This window comes from Mustela nigripes, chromosome 8, assembly GCF_022355385.1.
Source record: "Mustela nigripes isolate SB6536 chromosome 8, MUSNIG.SB6536, whole genome shotgun sequence".
In the NCBI taxonomy this organism is placed as follows: Eukaryota; Metazoa; Chordata; class Mammalia; order Carnivora; family Mustelidae; genus Mustela; species Mustela nigripes.
The window spans coordinates 43352240-43372382 of record NC_081564.1 but is presented as its reverse complement, the minus strand read 5'-3'; the positions used below and the strand labels follow the sequence as shown (position 1 = coordinate 43372382).

At 49.4% G+C, this 20143-nt stretch overlaps 1 protein-coding gene and 1 long non-coding RNA gene across 15 annotated transcripts in view; one reads left to right on the top strand and one right to left on the bottom strand.

The window, feature by feature from the left end:
* Positions 1-15052, bottom strand: part of GATA6 (GATA binding protein 6) — a 32188-nt gene extending 17136 nt beyond the window's left edge. The window contains exons 1-6 of one of the 10 annotated variants that reach the window (XM_059409330.1): positions 14973-15052; positions 11999-13158; positions 7140-7306; positions 3488-3613; positions 2548-2635; positions 2354-2457 (exon numbers count right to left, since the gene is read on the bottom strand). In XM_059409330.1, coding sequence (XP_059265313.1) covers positions 2354-2457; positions 2548-2635; positions 3488-3613; positions 7140-7306; positions 11999-13121 — 1608 coding nt within the window. In that variant the 5' untranslated portion in view covers positions 13122-13158; positions 14973-15052. The other 9 variants (XM_059409326.1, XM_059409331.1, XM_059409328.1 and 6 more) reach the window with 9 other exon arrangements.
* On the top strand, positions 14746-19438 carry LOC132023524 (uncharacterized). Of its 5 annotated transcripts, none has more exons than XR_009405979.1 (5): positions 14746-14819; positions 15967-16054; positions 16939-17146; positions 17849-18859; positions 18986-19438. It is a non-coding gene; the product is annotated as an uncharacterized LOC132023524 (long non-coding RNA). The 5 variants fall into 5 exon arrangements; XR_009405980.1 differs by lacking the exon at positions 14746-14819 and adding an exon at positions 15145-15654; XR_009405981.1 differs by lacking the exons at positions 14746-14819; positions 15967-16054 and adding an exon at positions 15145-15654.
* The last annotated feature ends 705 nt before the right edge of the window (positions 19439-20143 follow it).

Sequence of the window (20143 nt, the reverse complement as noted above, 5' to 3'; positions counted from 1 at the left end):
CTTTGACAGGGCTGTCCTGGAGAGTGAGCGAACCCTGGGGCAGTGGGGTCCCTGTAGGGAGAGGGGGGCAGGCAATCTGCACCACTGCCCTGGGAAAAGGTGTCAGGAACCCTTTGAGGTGGCTTGGGTTCACATAAGCGGGTGCTCTCTCTTTCTTTCTTTCTCTCTCTCTCTCTCTCACACACACACACACACCCTGCCCTCCAGTCAACAGCTCACAGGGCTGGCTCTGGTAGAGGCTGCCAGGGCTAAGGAGTGCTAGGGGGGTCTTACAGCACAAGACGGTGCACGGAACTGCTCTCCAACTCCACCAACCTCCAAAATCCTTACTGTTCTGCCGCCTGGCCTCTAGCAAAGAATGGAGCATTCCTCCGAAGGGCGAGGGCCAGCAAGCTCTCTCCATGCTCTCAAGGGAGATGAAATGCCCAGCCAAGCCACTGGGGTATGGCCAGCACAGCTCCCGAGGTCCCTCCTGCAAGCAAGGCCAGAACCAGACCCCATCACTGACTTCCCACTGTTCCTCCCTCGGAGGAGGACAGATCAGCCTCACAAAGGGCTCTTCTTGAAATTTCACATCACAAAACCAGGAAAGCAAAAGGAACGACACATCCCCAAGTCCATTGTTGGGTAAATACCTGTATTCCTGTGCCATTTATCATTCAAATCTGGCTTTTTCCAGGCTTCAGCCGACCCAGACAAACTCAAGTGACCAGAAGCCCGCAGCCATCCGCAGTTCGGCGCAGAACAAACTGACACCCAAGCCAAAAACCTGGATGGCTGCTCCCCAGAGCTTTCAAAACCCTAGACCTCGTTCTGCCTCATTTAGCTGCTACAGAAGTGCTGCTGAGAACTTAGAACATAAGGTATAAATAATCTTTATTTCTCCATTTCCACGTAAGTAACTGTTCTATTTACCACTGGAGACTCTTAAAATTACACCTAACCCTCTGTACAAAAAAACAAACAAACAAACAAAAAAAACCCCACCAACATCATCTTGCACCAGAGTTCACCTTTACAAAGGCTACAAATGTTATTTAACATCTATCTGCAACAAACAACCGAAAGGCTTTTTTTGCCTTGTGAAAATTCTGAACTGACTTCTTGGAAAGAAAACGCCGAAAAACAATTTGGGATGGAGGACCAACAGAAATATCAAATTTAATTTTTTTTTAATGTTTCATTTTTACTTGTCTAAGCTGTTGAAAATAGGACAAAAAGAAACCAGCTCTGTGGTTCCAAAACCCAGGTCAGAAAACACCTCGAGGGCAACAAGCTTCAATTTCACCTGGGGCGCTGGTTCAAAAACACAATTCTCCAAGCCCCACCCCACAGACTTTGACTCAGAAAATCCAGGGTGGAGCCCAGGAATCTGTAGCATTTCAAAGTACCCCGAACAGGGCAAAGCTACTTGTAAAAAACAAAACAAACAAACAAACAAAAACAATTACTAAGTAAATAGGGGTTTTAATGCCTGTGTTTTGCCTTAAACTAGCATAATCCTAAAAAAAAAAAAAAAAAGTATCACCAGGGCCTGCTGTAAAGTCCTGTGGCCCAGATCGGCCCCCGGGATACCAGGGAGGCCTAGGATAAGGCCTGGTTGTTCTTCAAGAGCATTCCAGGTAAATTTGGAAAACAAATTTAGGGTGGGAATCACCCCTTTACACAAACTGGGATCCTCACAAAGCCCCCAGCATCCTTACCCTTAAGAGCATGAATTATTTACAAACCTCACAAACCAAGTTTGGTCAAAGGCTGAAGCAAGCCAGGTTATCAAGAAGGCGCACTACAAGGCCAGAGCCCCCAGCAGCAAGGGGCCAGCAGGTAAAGGATGATCAGTAAATACATCACCAGAGAATACATAATGCTAAGCTTTGTTTTAAATAAATAAACAAACAGTAAGGGAAGGAAGAGAACAAAGGGAAAAAAGATGGGAGTCCCTATGATAAGCAAAAGCAATGTAAAGGCCCCGGGCACAGATGTCCATAAAACCTGCGAGTTCATAGTTGTTCTGATCTCCATCAGAAATCCATATATACAGCAGCTCAGACAGTAACCTGGAAATAAAACAACTTCAAGCACTTCAAACCGAAACTTCTTGCTTTTACTTGGGTTAATTTAACCATAAAAAAAACGATATAGATCTTAATTAAGAGGTTTGTAAAGTACTTAAGTTTGTCATTTTGTTGACATTCAAATGTAATCTCCTCTGAAAACTATTCTTAGGTATCAGCTAACTAAACTGAACTGTTGGTTTAGATTATTGTACTACCAGATAAGATAAAATTTGAGATAATATACAGCAGAGCAACCCACTAGCTTTGAAAGACTGCTGCGCTGCTTTCACACTTACCCCTGAGGCTGTCGGTTGTGTTGTAGGGGAAGTATTTTTGCTGCAGTCATCTGAGTTTGAAGAGGTGGAAGTTGGAGTCATAGGAACAGAATTATTGCTACTACCTGCAACAGTCAAAATTAACCTCATAAATATACACATATTCTAGTCTCACAGTTGGCCAATACCTTTCAATAAAATAGCATTTTATTTACCAGAGCAAGCCTTTGACTTATTTATGTTCTTAGGTTTTCTTTTCCTGGTTTGAATTCCCTCTTTTTTCATAGCAAGCGGTCGAGGCACCTAAAAAAATTTTCATACAGGCTTTAAGTTTAATAAATATTACATTGAAAAAAAAATCCAACTTTAACCGAAGAACTCAACATCAGTACTGAAAGCCCTCATTTAAAAGAAGTTGGCATCGATTTCAGTCCAATTTTTATACATGCTCAACAGATCCCAAAATGTACAGACTATACTTTCCCTATCAAATGCAGATTCCTTTGGAGAAAAATGAAATGATTTGCCAGGGAAAATTTTTCCTTCAACTTAACTGTTTATCGTTTTTAACAACTTCAATTGCAGAGTAAAACCACTGGGTACGCACTTTTATTTCAAGGAGATTGTGTATTCTCTTCCTCCTACACATACAAGGTTAATTTCCTTTTTAAGACTGATGTGTTTTTAGTATTTCATGCTATCCTTCAAAAGATGTTGCTAAATAGGACTACCGAATATATCTCATTGCTCCTTTGCATAAACGGACCTGATCATATTAAAAGTCAAGATATAAACTAGTTAACTGTGCATTTCTATTTGGTTCTATGCTTTTTCTGAGTATACAGTTTAAAAAAGTTACTACTACATTTGATTCTAAAATGCAGATTTTTCGTTCCATTTGGAAGTACTTTTTATTATTTCTACAATTGGGGTGTCTTACCATGGATGTGTGTGACAGTTTAATTGGCAGCATTTTCTTGTTTCTTACTGGTATATAAGGTTAATTGTATTCTAATTAACATCCTCAATTCAGTAACGTGCACAGAGAACATCAGATTCCTCACTTTCATTCCCTCTCCTTGACCTTTTTTTAATGGACACCACGTACAAATGAGAGACTAGACACGTATACACAAGAGCAAACAGGTGGCGCACCCCATGGAGTTTCATGTAGAGTCCACAAGCATTGCACACAGGTTCACCCTCGGCATTTCTGCGCCACAAAGTGGTGGTTGTGGTGTGACAGTTGGCACAGGACAGTCCAAGCCGCCGGGAAGAAGGCTAAAAAGTAGCACAAAAAAGTAAGTGTACAGATGTAAGTGACTACGCATCTGCTACATACATTAATGTATCCTTTCCCTGTGGTCGTAAGCGTGGACCTTTTATTGTATTTAAAAAAAAAAAAAATAGAAGGTCCCCTGAGAAAAATGTATAAACTAATTAGATGACCTTCCTGAATCACATTGGGTGCTCTAACCCCAAGAGTATTTGGGTTGCTCCAGGAATATTCATGCAGAGACTGAGTCACAATATCGGCCAACTAACTGTGCTCACTGCTGTCAGAGGTCTGGGATGTGTCATGAAAACTCAATCACAACCTCCCCTCAACTCCAGTGTCGCAAGTGTCTTTGGGCAGTCTCTACTCCACATGGAAGCTAGAGATAATCAGGGTCTATTTCTCAGGTATATGCACAGGAGTAACCCCAAAACTACAGAAGACAGGCAGACAGAAGACAGAAATAGATTTTGTAAAATGTACAGAGTTTTTATAAAGAAATGTATTCTAATACATCTCTTAATTATCACAGTTGCCTGCCACCTGCATTCTTGTACTCTTTTTACAAAGGATAAGCGAATGTTACAGCACTGTTTTAATGCTGGCATTGTCTTACAGTAATAGGGATGTATTTTCATCCAGTTAGTAGAGTCCCAACTTTTGCTCATAGAAGAATTAACTGGTATTATCAGAAAAGGCACTGTCATTCTGATTTCCATGTTCTCTGTATGCCCATAACATCCTTAGAGGGAATTTATCTCATCTGAATTATGTGTGAGTTATAAAGAAGGAGAGATTAAACTAGTAGTGTAAGTTCTTACCCCAAATGCCAAAATCTAAATTTGTTTTTAAAATTACCTAGATAGGCAACTAAAAAACAGCACCATGACTTCAGTAAAAAAGCTGTGAGGAAAAATCCAAGGACAAATGTAAGTCAAAGGTTTTTTTGACAGAATTCAGAAGTTAGCTATACCAATTTCAGAAAAGAATAGTTTTCAAGATGTACAATAAAAACTGGAATTGAGGGTGTACTGAATAGCCACAGGTTTAAGGACAGATTTATCAAATCCTCTGCTTACATATTTAAAAAACATTGAATTTTGCATTTACGTCCTATTTTGCAATTCACACCCTATTGTATTACTGTAGCACTATCCTTTAAACACAAATCATAGACACTGGTAAACTTCTTAGCTTAGAACTCAACGCTATGAAAAAATAGATTGACTTTTGGTTGAAATGTACATGCTTGCCTGACAGGCAACCATTTGTGGGACTGTTTTTGCTAAAATGATAAAAACATAAAACCTTACACATCGGGACTTGTTGCTTTCTTTTTCCTTTTATGGTTAAAATAAAATAATTTCCTAGGAGAGAACGCCTTTCTCTTCATGAATGTGAATCAGCGAACTAGGGACAAGGAGGTTCATTTTATAAACAGGTCATTTATGACAGTTTCCAGTGGAATTTGAAGCCAACGTGAAGTAACCTTGTTATCAGAATTTGCCATTGTAACAAAGAATTTTATGACTGTCAACTGCAAATCATAAGTGAAGCCAGTCTCCATAAACATGAGAAATGAAGGTGAATGGGTTATAAAAGTTCCTTGTAACAAGTGATCTCAGTTATATTCATCACTGACAAGGAATTCAAGTTACACCATAAATCTCTTATTTTGCAATGTATTACAAGTTCAAATTCAAAGTGATTGGTTCTGGACTGCTGGCTAAACAAACCTGGGTTCAACCTTCTGAGAACTAAGCTAGATCCATCAAAACCATAAATAAGAAGCCCACAAGAACTAATTGATGAACACGCCCTTCAATTGGTATCATTTATAATCCATTTACAAAGCACAATGGCAGACCTTGGTCAGGGCCAAGACACCTGCCACACAGAAGGAAGACCAACAGATTTAGGAGATGTTAAAAACTCTTTCCTGGTAAGTGCACGAAACAAATGGCACTTCTAAACATGTATGTTACTAGATCAAATTTAGAATCCAACTAGAACCTAATCAGCTACTCGGAGTTCTACCAATTTTTCCCTCAAGCTCAAGAAAAGGTGACTTTGCTGAACTCAGCTAGAATTCAGTTCAATGTACCTTTCCAGGAAAAAAAAAAAAATCAGTTTCACTGTTCAGACATGAAAACAACAAACTTCCCGGGTATTTTCTGGCCACTACTTTTTCTTAATATGATGCGTTAAGAAATGAAAACCATAGGAAGGCAGATGCTGAAATGAAATGCAGGATGCCCTCTGAAGACTATTTTAAGCTGTGGGAGGTTGTAACAAGTTTAAGGCACATACATTAAATTAGCCTCAGCCACTTTATTTTAAATGCATTAAAAACAAAACAACCATAAAACTAATTGCTTCTCTTTAAGGTGTCAGACTTCCATTGTGATGCAATATCACCCTAATCTATTTAACACAAACAACATGTGTAGCGTTTGTTCCTGCTAATTAGAGTATAACAATTAAATAAATTACCTGGATACTTAAGATGTCTGGCATCTCACTGTAAAATATTTTACTTTAAAAGGTATTAAGAGTATGAATGCTTGGTTAAACAAATGTTAGCCCTACAATGGGGCCTGCGAACACTTTCATTTATTTTCTCTAATCACTACAGCGGTAAATGCCCTCTCCTAAAACCACACCTAACTCTAAGATTTATCCCTGAAGAAATCAGAATTCCTTAATTTAAAATAGTAAAAAAATGCATTTGGACTGTGAAAATCCCAACTTGAGAAGCACCTAGGACTGCCTTTCTCCCCCTTTAAGTTCTATGTAGTGTTCTGAACAGCTAGATTTTCACAAGTAACAAACGTTAGCGGAAATTTTCATCAAACTCAAAGGCAATCCAAAAGACGGGAGGGAATTTGGGGGCTAAAATCTGTCTCACTTCACAGGAGAAGAGGTAGATGGGACCCAAAGGTGTAAGAACAGCATCAAAGGAACCCTGAATGAGGCTGTGGGGAGAAAGCGAGTGTGGGTTTGTGACTGTCATATGGGGGGGGGGGGGGGGCAGGGGAATAAACAAGCCGGTTCTTCAAGAATAAAATCCAAACCAGACCTAACAGTAGACCCCGCTTCATCTGACCGGGATTGGTATACTCAGTTTTCCTCCCCGGAGGTTACTGTCATTACTATGTGTCCTTCAGAATCTTTCTAGTGCATTTATAAGTACATCTGGAGATAGATCAATACAGACTTGTGTGTTATTTTTAAAATGGGAGCTCCCCACACCTTCCTCCTCCACATGTATAGACATCATGCCCTGGGTGGAAGTGTGAGGGAAAGGCTATCTTTCGTTCCCCAGACGCTGGTTTCGGGGCCACCTGCACTCGGGAGCTCGAGGGTGTGAACGGGGCCTGTGTGTCCCCCGCGCTCGGGTAGACGCGGCGCCCGCGGGCCGCGCCGCACCTGTTCCCGCGGGGACGCCCCGGGACAAGCCGGCAGCGCCCGGGCCACAGCAGGAGCGCCGCTCAGGACCCGGCCCAAGGCGAAGACGGCGCTCGCACTCACCACGCGCTTCTGCGGCTTGATGAGGGGCCGGCTGAGGCCGTTCATCTTGCTGTAGAGACCGCAGGCGTTGCACAAATAGTGGCCGGTGCCGTCCCGCCGCCATAGCGGTGTCTGGATGGAACCGCAGTTCACGCATTCACGGCTCTCGGGCAGGTCCTCCAGCAGGTCTGCGGCGACAAAGGGGACAGGAGGCCGGGTGAGGCCGCGCCGCTCCCGCCCCTCCCCGGAAGACCCCCCGGTACCCCTGGCCCCAGGGCTGGCAACATGCTGCCCGCCTCCCCGCCCGCGCCCTTCCCCACGGCTCCCTCTGCTCAGCAGCCAAGTCAGGAGCCGGCAGGCCGTGGTCGCTATCGAGCGTTTGTCCAATACTTCTGCAGCCCTGGGGCGCGCTCACTGAAACCCCAGAAAAGAGCAGGAGATGGTGCTGCAGGCCGAGCCCCAGCCATCTGCCTTCAGTCTCCAAGGACGTCGTAGGTGTAAGAAGCTATGGCCAAGTCGGTTTGGGTCCCCTGACCCCTCCTTTCCGGCTGTTCCCAAGCGTCTCAAAACTGAAATCCATCATAATTAGTGTGCCCCTTGCCAAACCGAGCCGACCATACAGTATCAACACTGATCACTGACCCCTGCACCGAGCCCACAAATATCCTGGGACACAGTCGGGCAACCTTATTACTTTTATCCCAAGTAATTTTTAAAGTATTTATTATTTGTCACCCTTCCTGTTCTCTAATTTAAAAAAAAAAAAAAAAAAAAAGGACACGTAAAATCAGAAATACTGTTCTTGGGCACTCTCTCAGTTGACTGTAAGTAACTCAGGTCTCCCCAGGGGAAAAAAGCACCAACATTAACAAGCACAGGGATAAATGTTAAGTTTTCTTTTCATGCCACAAGACTTAAGTAAAACTTTACTAATATATTTTGAGTTCCACATAGGTCTAACTGCTTCTATCTACAAACATCTGGTATTATTGACTCAGAACATCACTAAATAAAATTTTCATACATAAAACGCTCAATGAAACGTTCGTATTTTCATACACTAAACTTGCAATATACCTAAATTTTGTCACTTTGTTACTATTTGGTTCATTTTTGGTGTTTACAACTAACTTAAACCTGTTAGTAAGAGAAAAAAATCAAGAGTAAATGGTTGTAACATTTATTATTTCCGCTTAAATTTGTTGACTATGAATGAATAAATACTATCTAAAATGAGATAGGTACTTATTAAATACTTTAAAAAGACACTTCATAAAAGTAAAAATACTTCTGTTTAGGGTTATTTATAGAGGATTTAAATATCTAAATTTGGCTTTTCTTGAAGCGTTTCAGAATTAATTTTTAAAGTAAATAAACATTACATTTTAAAGCTTCATTTGAAAATGTGTGCTAGCAAACCTTTTCTTCTCATCCCTAAGCAGTTTACAGCTGGTTTCTACCATCAACTACTAGTTGTAAAGATATTTAAATTTTGGCATGAATACTCTTTTAATTCCATTAATCTATTTACCCCAGAAAACAAGTCTCCCACCTCCTGGAGAATTAAGTTTAAAAGAAACTAGCATCCTACATAACTGCAGTTCAAAGTTATTGTAGGATACTGCAACTTACAACACTATCACAAAGATTTATTCTTCTCCCCCCTAAAAGCCACTATTGACTACGGTAATCAGTAAAATGCTCAGGACTTCAAGGACACTGAAGTTAAACAAGGTATTTGTCTTAGTTGTTGACTTTAAAATGTTACCTATCAGAGACCCTCTCCATAGAGGAGTGGGGGCATTCCCTGGAGAACCCAGCCCTAGGCCTGGCCTCCTGATTCCCCCAGGCTGGAAACAATAAAGACTCCCAGGAGAAGACTGTGAACTCTCAAATCTCTTTAGTCAACTGAAAACCCAAAGACAAAACTTGAAACTCGACTTTGCTTAAGGAAAATTTAGGAAGTTTGCTTATGTCTAATTAAATCTCATCTAGAGCTCCCATTTTCTCCCGACCGCTACCCCTTACCCAGCAGCTACCATCTACAAGGGACTAATGTAAGAAAAACTCTAACAAATTAGAAAATCTTAAAAAGTGCTGACGTTTTTGTTCACCAGTTTCCCCACACGCATCATCTCCCAACAGGACTGATTTGGGGGCCCCCCCACACCCGGAGAAAATAAAAGGCTCTGGGGAGCAGAGCGCACCAGCGAATGCCATCCCGGGACCCAAAGAATGGAACACACTTCGGCGGGGATTTAGGAGGCCACTGAGCTCAGGGACTGAATCACTGTAAAGACTCACCCCAGCAACCCCCCACCCACCCACCACCAAAATCCAGCAGGTTCCCGAAAGCCTCCGCACTGTGTAGGTTGAAAACGCTGAGGGCTCAGGTTTTAGCCCTGCTGTTTGCCCTGATCAAATCAAAAAGAGTACCTTCAAAAATGGTTGTTATCCGAGTGGAAAAAGGAGGAATCTAGCTAGGAAGCGGGAGAAGAACCACTGGAGGTCAAGGTTTCTCTAGCTCTTAGAACGCTGGTGAGGGCAACAAAAATTAGGTCTTTCGCCTCCCCCACCCCCAAGACCAGCTGATTCTCTCTCAGTAGCTTCCTGCCTTCTTTCAACACTCTATGTAAAAGCTGGGTGTTCCCAAGCCCCTCCCCAGAATTTTTGGTTCTTGCTGTTTAAACATACTCTGGATCTACAGAATATTTTTCTAATTTTGCAATGTCCTATCTCGAAGTTCAGTGAAAAACTGGTGGGATAAGGAGCTGGCTGGTTTTTTTTTTTTTTTTTAAGATTTTATTTATTTATTTGACAGACAGAGATCCCAAGTAGGCAGAGAGGCAGGCAGAGAGAGGAGGAAGCAGGCTCCCTGCTGAGCAGAGAGCCCGATGGAGGGCTCCACCCCAGCCAGGACCCTGGAATCATGACCTGAGCTGAAGGCCTCTGCCTTCACCCACAGAGCCACCCAGGAGCCCCAAGAAGCTGGTTTTAAATGAAATCTGTTAACTCGCCTGCAATTGCAGCATACTGCTTCTGAAATGATGAAATGATTTTCTATACAAAACAAGCTACTTTGAACATCAGAAGACTCTGATTAGATCTTCTGGGACTACTTCTCTTTCTCAGGCCTGTGAAATGCCGAAGACTATGGGGAGAGGGATAGGGAGACCACACTTAAGGTGTGTCCCCGCCTGAAACAGGTGCTGCTGCTGAATGTGGCTCCAAATGGAGGTGCCCCCTACACAATTCACACACCCTTTTGGATTCCCAGCTGGATTCCCGACAAAAAGCCTCACCCTAATCCGTCCCCCCCTCCCATTCTTTGAAGATCTTCATCTCCCAGTCTCTCAGCTCCAGCTGGGAACCAGCCATGGGTCCCTATGCTGCCCAACAGGAGACAATGCTCTGCTCTCGAGTCTCTCCTCCAACAGGGTCCTCCACACCCACTCCCCACGATGGTAAAGACGGTCTCCAGGGCCACTTTTGCAGAGGAAAAGAGGAAAGAATTCTGAGATCAGAATCTTAGGAGACAGAAAAAAAGAATCTGCTACCAAAAAGCCTGTTGCCCCCACTCCCAGTGTTACTAGGAGGAGGATTCAAGTCACATCCTTCGCTTTCAGGCCCCTGGCATTTTCCAGTAGACCTTCTGAATACAAGGCTGGCAATTCATCACTTCACTCCACTAGTTAGGGCCCCTGAAAGATTTGTCGTCCCAAAAAGGAACTCTGAGGCTCCCCGGAAAAGCCCAGACCTGGAGTGTGAAAACATCAGGTAGGTTAATTTAGGCTGACATGTCTCCTGCCTCTTTGCCACCTCTCTCTCACGCCTCCACTCAAACAACTAGCCCCCGCCGTCCCCAACAAGATTTTCTCTTGAAGTCTGACATGTTATCAAACAGGTTAAATACAAAGACAGACACCCATGAAAGCTCCTAGAAGAACCCAGAATACTGCATCCCCCCGAGTGCCTCGCCAGGCCAGACACCACAGTTCATAATCTCTGCTTGAGCAAAAAAAAAAAAAAAAAACCCACTTTTCAGGGGTGTTTCCAGGTGTTTTGACAATTGTGTTTTCCCAGTTCACCCCGCATTGCCCCCAAACACTGGAAGAAAGGTACCAGTGGTATGGAAAACCTTAAGTGGCGGACTGAACTCTGGACTTGGGAGTGATGTGGGACCTCCAGGATCCCTGATTCCCAGGACTGGCAGGGGGGCCACCAGCAGAACCAATTCCAGACATGTCCAGCAAATGGGCCCCTCCACCAGCTTTCCCTCAGCATAGTCACAAGGCTGACCAGTCCAGGTATTCTCTTCCTCCCTCTCTCACTGAGGACCAAGCCAACTACCTCCTTAGCATCTTTTCCACAGTGGAGTTCTTAAATACCCTCCCTAAGAGAAACACAATTCCTCACCCCTACAGAATTGAACTAGGAGAAGCTATTATGTGAAGGGATTGTGAAGCAACTGCCCAACACCCTCCCAAACTTACCCCCCCCCCGCAAGAATCTCATTCTTCCACTAAGGCAAACTAGAGACGGTGACAAGTTCCTTCCCAAGCTTTTTCCAATTTGCCCACCCCATTCACTTTTCAAGCCCCTCGAGCTTCTCCAAGGCAGTGAGACTGTACACGCGACCTTAAACTCCTTCGTGGAAAGGAACCGAAACAATCCACAAAACAAAAGCACCTCATCGACACTGCCAGATTCTGGGGGTAGGCCTGCCAAAGTTCTGCAAATCCTCCCTGGGGCTCAGCCGACCTCTAGGCACCGAAAACAGGAAAGCCCTTCGAACAAAGCCCACGTCAAATAGGTGTTCCACACCCTCGTCCACTCCAGAGCCTTAGGCCCCCACTCCCACGCAGCAGATATCCCCTTACCTGCGCTGGGGCCCCGCGGCACCGGGAGCGGGGCTCCCGCGCGGCTTTGCAGGCTGTGCAGCACTGGGGTATCGAAGGGTCCTGCGGGCCATGCGGGGGTCAGCGGTGCACCCACGTAGGGCGAGTAGGGGTTCGGGTGGTGGTGGTGATGGTGGTACGTCCCGTTCAGCGGCCGCGCGGCCGACAGCGAGCTGTACTGGTGCTCGCGGGCGCCCATGGCCGCCAAGCTGCCGCCGCCGCCGCCGCTCACGCCGCCGGCTCCCCCGCCACCAGCTGCAGCGTAGCCCCCGGGGTCCCTAGCCGCGCCGTTGGCCATAGGCGGGCTGGGCGAGTACGGGAAGCGCGCAGAGACGTGCGCCGCGGCGGAGCCGGCGCTCCCGGGCCCCGCCGCCCCGCCGCCCGCCGGGCCGCCTCCACTGCCGTACGGAGGGCTGTCGGCCGAGGCTTGAGGCCAGCCGGGGTGCGCCCCTGCGCCGCCCGCGTGGTTGGCGGGCCCGCTGCCCGCCCCCTGCAGGTACGGCAGGCCGGGCAGCATTGAGCCCACGCGGGTGGTGGGCACGTAGACCGGGGAGCTGGCCGCGGCGGCGGCTGCGGCGGCGGCGGCTGCGGAGTGTACGAAGCCGCCGGGCGCTCCGTCGTAAGCGCCCGGCCCCTGGCTGGAGAGGGCGGCGAGGGTCTGGTACATCTCTTCGGGCTGCTCGGGTGCGAAGGGACTCAGCTTGGCGCCGCGGCTGGACCACAGCAGCTTGCTGGCGGTCGCGGCCTGGTCGAGGTCAGTGAAGAGCAGTAGGTCCTCCCAGCTCGACAGGGCGCTCCCGGGGCCAGCGACCCCGGGCGCCGAAGGTCCGTGGGGAGCCCCGAAGGGATGAGAGGCGTACGGGCTGAGCAGAAGCGAGCGGGCCGGGGGTCCCGCCGCCGCCTCCGTGTCGAGCTGCGGCGTCCTGCAGTTGCTGGCGCCGCCGGGGCCACGCTCCCCACCCCGGGAGCAGCAGGAGGAAGAGGAGGAGATGGGGGAAGGTGGCGTGGAAGGCTCCCGCACTGGAAAGGTTCCGGAGTCGCTGGCGTCCGCAGCCGCGGCCCCGAAGCGCTTCGGCAGGCACCAGCCGCCGTCAGTCAAGGCCATCCACGGTCCGGCGCCTCTCCAAGCTAACTTCTAGCTCCTGAGACGGGGGGAGGGGAGGCAAAACAGGGGAAGAAAAGTTACCAGAACCGTAGACCGCATAAAACCTCATTCCCACTGCCTTTTCTAGCTTACGGGAATCCTCAAATACCCTGTTGATGCCCCGGGCGCGGGAGATGGGCAAAGAAGGGAATTGGAGCCTGGACAGCCGCCGCAGGATCCTCCCAGGACCGGGATATCCGCCCTCCCTCGTCTGCACCGCCTGGGTCGCCTCGCCTTCCCGCCCACCCCCCTCCGCAGCATCCTCCATCTGCGCGCGCCAGATCCCAGGAGTGACGGTGAGACTAGCCGCCGTTTTTCTTCCGCCCCCGAAGTGGCTCCCTCTCGGCCGCTGACACACAAAAGAATTTTTTACGTAGTTGTGCTTGTCGGCGTTGCCTTCTCCCGCCTCCCTACGGATGCCCCCCGCCTGGAATGCCTCAGTATGAGGTCTGCCCGCGCAAAAATCATTAGCCTAAAAAAAGCAACCTGTCCCCGAAAACGAAACCGCCGCCTTCTCTCACACTGGCTTTCCCAGAGCTTCCCTGAGCTTGATGGGACAGAACGCGAGCTTCGGAGAGAAGTACGATCCAGCCCAGGGAAGGTGGGGCGCCGGGGCGGAGACGAGTCTCTGACCTTCCGGGCCCAGGCACTGCTGGGTGCCCGCGGGGCCGCAGTCTCACGCCCAACCCTCCTCCCCGTGGCGCCGCACACCTTACACAAGGCTGGCGTCTGCAGTCACCAGCGCGTGCGCTCATGCCGGCTGGGCCACCCCCGCCCACCCCGTGGTCATCCCCAGCCGCCGAAAGGCCAGACCGTTCCGGAATCGGACGTAGCGGGGTGGAGCGCAGCGCAGGGAAAAGGAGGAGGGGGAAATGCAGGGGGGCGGGGGGCATAAGACCGCCCCGCGGCCGAAGCTACCCCAAAGAGGAGAGCAGGAAGAAAAGACGGGGAGACTCGGAGGGAGTGGGATAGGAAGACGAAATGCAGCCGGACGGGCCTCCTCCGAACTGCTTTTCCAAATCGCTTCGACTCCTCCGAGATAACCATACTAAAATTAATGCCCACACACAGACCCGGGCTAGATAGCATGGAAGAAATCTCTCTGCCCGCCCGACTGCCGGCTCCCGCCCCTTTGCGCCAGATAACTCGGAGATAAGGCTGCGCGCAGATAAGCGCTTCGGGGAGAGGAAGAGACAGCAGAAGTTGGTCCACCGTGTCCCGGGAACCTGGAGTCGCTACAGCCAGCCACGACAGAAGGGAGACACCCCATAGCCAACCGCGGCCCGCAGAGTGTCGGATAGCCCGGGGCGGAGGGGCCCGCGACGGGTGCGGGGGGAAGAGGGAAGGAAAGAGGGGAGCCCGAGAAAGCGAGAAAGCAGCCGAACCTCGAGTGCGCGCTGCGCATGGAGAACGGCCGCGACGGAGACTGTTCTCGGGCGTGGAGAGAGGTTGTGGGCGCCGGCAGGCGAGCGCGAGTCCGGGGTCTGCGCGGCGTTGCTGGTGAATAAAAAGGAGAGAGGAGGCGCCTCTTACTGCTCTGCCGGAAAACTGCAGCCTGCGCTCCTGATTGGATTCACCGAGCCCTAAACAAACAGCGCTCGCCGAAGGGTGCCAGGCTGTGGGTCGGAACTGCGCTGTGAGAGCAGCTGGGCGCTGGAGGTGAAGAGGAGGAGTAGGAGGAGGAGGGAGCGAGGGGAGGAGAGAAAAGAGGGTGGGGAGGGGATCGCGGGCGGCGGGGGGAGGGGAGCGCGCCACCCCAACAGACAATGAGCGCCGCGCAGCCTGCGGGTGTGTGGGCTGAGCTGCGAGTACCTTCCACGGAGGGGGGCCAGTCCATCAAGGGGGCGCCGAGTCCTGGGACACCCGGGGAAGCGCAGAGGTGGCGGAACGCTTGACCTGGCTGGCGACCCACACCCACCCGGCCCAGCACTTTCCTCCGCCTCCAGTTACACACGCACTCACGGGGGCGGGGGGGGGGGTGGCACGAGAGGAGTTGGCAGTGCACAGCTCAGCGCCACCATCGAGGCGGGAGGGACGCTCTAGCTTTCGGGTCAATGTGCCTCCAGAATAAGGGGGAAAGTGCTTTGCTCCTCGGGCCTTCCCCGCTCCTCAGCCCACATTAAAAGAGCTTTATGCTCTGCCTTTGTATGTGAACTACCTTAAACTTGCACCGACCTCTAATCGAGCCCCTGGGTCGTGGTGACCGTCGGGGATCGAGGTTCCAAAGATATGGGAAAGAAGGAACTCTAGTGCCCAGCTCCCTATATCTGCCCTGCTTTTTAAAAACAGACTAAATTCCTAGGAGGTTTCGGAACGTTTACGTCGACACATCAGCTAACCTTGGGGAACTTTTAATTCGGGGTAGTGGTATACGTAAAGTCTAGTCCCCAAAGGTGCGCGTAATGAAAAGGGCTTCCACCCCAGTCGCGTTCCAAGGTGCTTTCCAAGTTTTCGTGTCCCGTTTGCTCTGAGCTTATCCTGGAGAAAACTTCAGGTAAGTCTCCGGATAAGTCGTTGGAAAGGGGGGAGGGGGTTCACCTTCCCTGGACCCAGCGGGAAATACCGCTTCCCCGCCCCCACCCTCACCCTCACATACACACCCCTTCTTCGCTCCCTCCAAATGGTTATCACAACTGTGTACAAACTGATACGGTGCTGAGCCGGCAAGGGGACTGGAAATGAACGTCGCGGGGTTATCAGCGCGGATCTGTCAGCAGCGAGGCGCGCGGCTGCGGGTTCGTCCGCGGCAGGAGTAGTGATATATGTCTCCGCTCCCTTTCGCTCACAAAAAGATTTCTTCCGACAGACGCGACCCCAGAAGGCCGCGGAGAGAGAATTTTAACTAGGGCAGCAGGAGTTGCTTTGTGGGGATGGATTTTACATTTTTCTCCCAGGTAAATCGATGTTAAACGATTTTCTAAAAGTCAGTCTCCCTAGAAGCATTTTGGGTTCTTGGAGGGGGGGGGGTTGTTTTTGTTTCTGTGTTGTTTTTGATTCTGCGTTTTTCCAGTTGGGGAGGGGAGAGGAGTTTAAACAGAGTTGAACCGGCGTTAAGTAGGTAGGGACAATGTAAAATAATGATTCTGAGAGATTGTGAGACCTCGTCGTTAAAAGTATGTTTTCTCTCAACATAAATGTGAACTGTAAGCTGTCTACCCTAGGGGGAGAAGGGGACAGGGCCTGGCAGTGAGGAGAAGAAAGCGAAATCGAGGAAGTTGGCGAGAAATCTTTTTTTTTTTTCCATTCTTCGTTGTAAATTGCTGCTAAACACTTTTGAATTTTAAACTGCTGTTACGGCGGTCCATAAACCGTTCTCCTCCAGTTTAGTCACTTTTATTACGTTCCTCTTTGCTTTTCCCCAATCACTGTGGTGGCTCCCAGTTTCAATGTGGCCACAATTCTGGAAGAGTGAAGGTGGAAAACTCTGGAACAGAGATTGGCACTGGAGCAGGATTCAGGACTTTAAAATTTAACCTGAATTCGATCGAATGGAACTAGCAAAAGAGATGACCCGGTGTCCACCTCCCACTTAACTCCAACCAAGGCTTCCAAAGCCTTCTCTTTTGGCTTTTGCCTGAGTTCCGACCAAATTTTGAGCTTTTCAGAAGCTCATTTGTCAGCAGATACGGAAACGTTGTGGACATTTGACTTTCCTTTGAGTCCAACTGTTTTTGAAATGTTTTTCGGTTTTACTCTTGAAAGCAGTTGGTTTTTTTCTTAATTATCTCAGTGAGGTGATTTCCAATAGAGATGAGGTTTTTTTAAAAATTCTCTTTAGATTTTAAGCTGTGAACAGCTTCCAAGCCTGAGCCCCGAGGAGACCTAGCTCCGAAATTGGTTCCTGTTGTATTTCTTCATATTAGCAAGTATGAAGGTGTCTGTGTGAATTTCCCTGGACAACAGCTAAAGCTCTAGGGACCTGCTTTTCCCGCAGCTTCGCAGCGGTTGTGAGAGGGTGCACTGGCCTTGGGACCGCTGGGACAGAGGTGAGCAGGGGCGCAAACGCTGACTATAGCCTGTCGTTTCTAAGGGCTCAAGAAGGGACCCGGCTTCTTTTTTTTTTTTTTTTTTTTTTTTTACTGTCCCGATTCCCAGTCTCTCTAACACTGCCTAAAGCAAGGGTGGGAGATTGTAATTTGCTCCTTTGTACGGTAGCAGTTTTTTAGATTGGTTTACCAACTAAAGGAGAGAATGGATAGTAAAATATTTTTCTTTTTAGTTAACTTAAAATCAAAACTGTTTAAATCCGCAGAGTTTCTTCAGGCGGAAAGGCAAGTAAAGCCTGACCCATCCAGTTTACCATTTTCCTAAAGCACTGGATTTGGCCCCGGGGAAAACTTCCACTCCCCGGGGTGGGGAGGAGTGGCACATTTTCAAAGCCACCCCCTAGGGGTTCCCAGGTCCCGCGCTGTGAGTTTCCTTTGAGTACCCCAGTTGATTTGGGAAGGCGGGCATCATAGGGAACGCGGAGGAAAGAAGTGTACCCTAAACTAGGGAGGAACCCAAGAACTGGAGAAGTCCCCTCATAGTTCACCAGTAAATAGGCTCTTAACAGTTCTATTTTCTTCGTGGTTCTTTTTTCTTTTTCCTTTCCTTTCCTTTTCTTTCTCCTTTTTCTTTTGCCTATCTCCTTTGGGGGTGGAGGGATTGCTAATCTAAACGAAATTCTTTCTCTCCCGACTATTTAGACTCAAGGAGTGGTCCCTCCGCAGTGTGCCTTCCGTCCTCGAGCCCACCTCCTCGTCCTCGGAGAGTTGCTGGCTCTGGGGCGCGACCTGTCCCCAGGGCTGATTTATTTGGGGCGCGCCACCACACTACTATTCGCGATTCGAATCCAGCCAGAATAGAGCAGCCAATTGGGCAGGGGGCGGAGGCTTTGTTGCTAAATGCGAAGGGATGTTTGGGGACCCAGCCACGCTCTGTTTCCAGAGGAGCTGTGACACGCGGGCGGGGGCCCGCATAACGACACGCCTTGACCCCTGCAAACTTAAGCTCATTACGCCGTCAGTTCCCCAAAGCTCCAGGCTGCTCCAGCGACACTTGAGAATTTGTGACTTAAAACTTAAGTTTTAAACTTGAGTTTTTACAAAGCCACATCTCTAGGGCCTTTTCGCCTATACCGGATTTCTTACCGTCCCTGGGACGCTTTTGCCGAAGGACAGGGGTCACCCTGGTGTCCCCCCACCCCAGCCATCCTCCGCGCCCAATAGTCATGGGGCGGCCTGTTCTCGGACTCAGCCGCTGTCAGTCCAGTGCAGGCGCTTGCGGAAAGTCCTGACGGTGTTTGGGGTGGAGGGCGGCGGGTGGTTTTGTTTTGTTTTAATTCTTGAAAGCCCAAAAATATACGTTAGAAATATCAGATCGTGGCAGGGGTTGGGGGGGCACGAAAACTGCGCAGCCTAGAAAATTGGGTCGGCCCCCCCCCCCCCGCACTCCCCGTCCCCCGCCCCCTTTTCCCGCCGCCGGTCACTTCGGGTAAGGAACTCGCCGAGCCCGGGCGGTCGGCATAGCGTCCCGGCGCGCGGCGGCTGCAGGCCGGGCCCGGCCGCCCCCGGCCCCGCAGTCCCGGGCCGCCCCCAGCCAGCGGCCGCCAGCACGGCGCGGAGGTGGGCTCGCGGCGGCGGCGCGCGAGAGGTCATCGCGGTGGCATTCCTCCCTGCGCGCTGTTTACGTGATTTAATGTATTTCATACGCTGCGGGTAAGTTAGGGCCGCGATAAGGGGCGGCGGGAGGAGGGTCGCTGTAAAAGCCCCACGCTGGGCGCCTCCTAGCCCTCCCCTCATCCATTAACCTTTTTACTTTCTTCTTCCCTCCCTCTTTTAAAGCTTCTTATCTAGGCCACCCATGACCGACGAAAGATCTTCCCTCCCGGCTTCTCCCACGGCCGCTTTAAACCAAATAAATTTAGCTATTAAGGGCCAAGATGTCTGACAAAAGATCGAAAGGTGTCTATCCGTGATCGCTTAAAGCAGCGAAGGAGAAACTTGTGGCTCTCTGATCCCGATAAAGACATTCCACACGGCGCCGGCCTCCCTCCCCACGGCCTGGTTGCGTCCTGACGCCTTGAGATCTCCGCTTCGCTGGCCAGATCTCCCCGGGCCCGGCGAGACCTGCGTCCGTCGCCCTGGGAATGCGGAGGTCCCCAGGCGGCCGGGCTTGGGGGTGCCAGGCCCCACGGTCCCGGGAGCCGTGGAAATTCAGGCCTGACCCGGCTGGGCTCCGAAAACAGACCCCCTGCACTTGGTAGAAAAACTAAACCGAGCTCATTAGGACCTGAATTACTATCCCTTTTGATTATTTTCTGAAGCTGAATACTACTGTAGGCCATCCACCCCTGCCTTCCCACCCTCACTCCCTGCGGGTTTGCCTAGGGTCCGAGTTACTTCACATGACTGGCCGTTGGGAGCAGAACTCCCTTTGAACCCCGGTCAGAACCTGGTGGGTGGAACTGGGCAGCTAAATTAGACTGAGGCTAATGGGGAGGGTGTGGACTCCCAGAGTAAGAGCAGGTGGGAGGCAGAGGTCCGGCCATTCAATCATCCCCAGGTTGGGTCTGGTTATGAAGTGTGGTATTTATTATCATTATTAATTACTACTGGCATCACTACACAAAGCTGAGGGCTGCCAGCTTGGCTGAGGCCCTGCCCCTGCCGGGATCCCTTCCCTTTCACTAAAGGTGAAGCAGGGAATATCCACTTTCCTGATCCAGGACTGGAAAGTGGTCTTGGGGAGCCAGGGGCTATGTTTTGGGAGTTTGTGCACTGAATCATTTCTTTTCCTCTTTGGTAGCATTCCCCTATAACTCTAAACACACATGGAAGCCTTTCCTACCTCTTTGTAGTATGTGTGGGTAAGAACCTCAGGGTGGTAGATCAGAGACTGCACTGACTTCCCTGCCAGGGAGATTCTCCCCATATCTTCTGCCATCCCCTTGTGCTCTATGGTGAAGTAGGAGACAGGGGTCAGAATTCCGAAGGCAAACC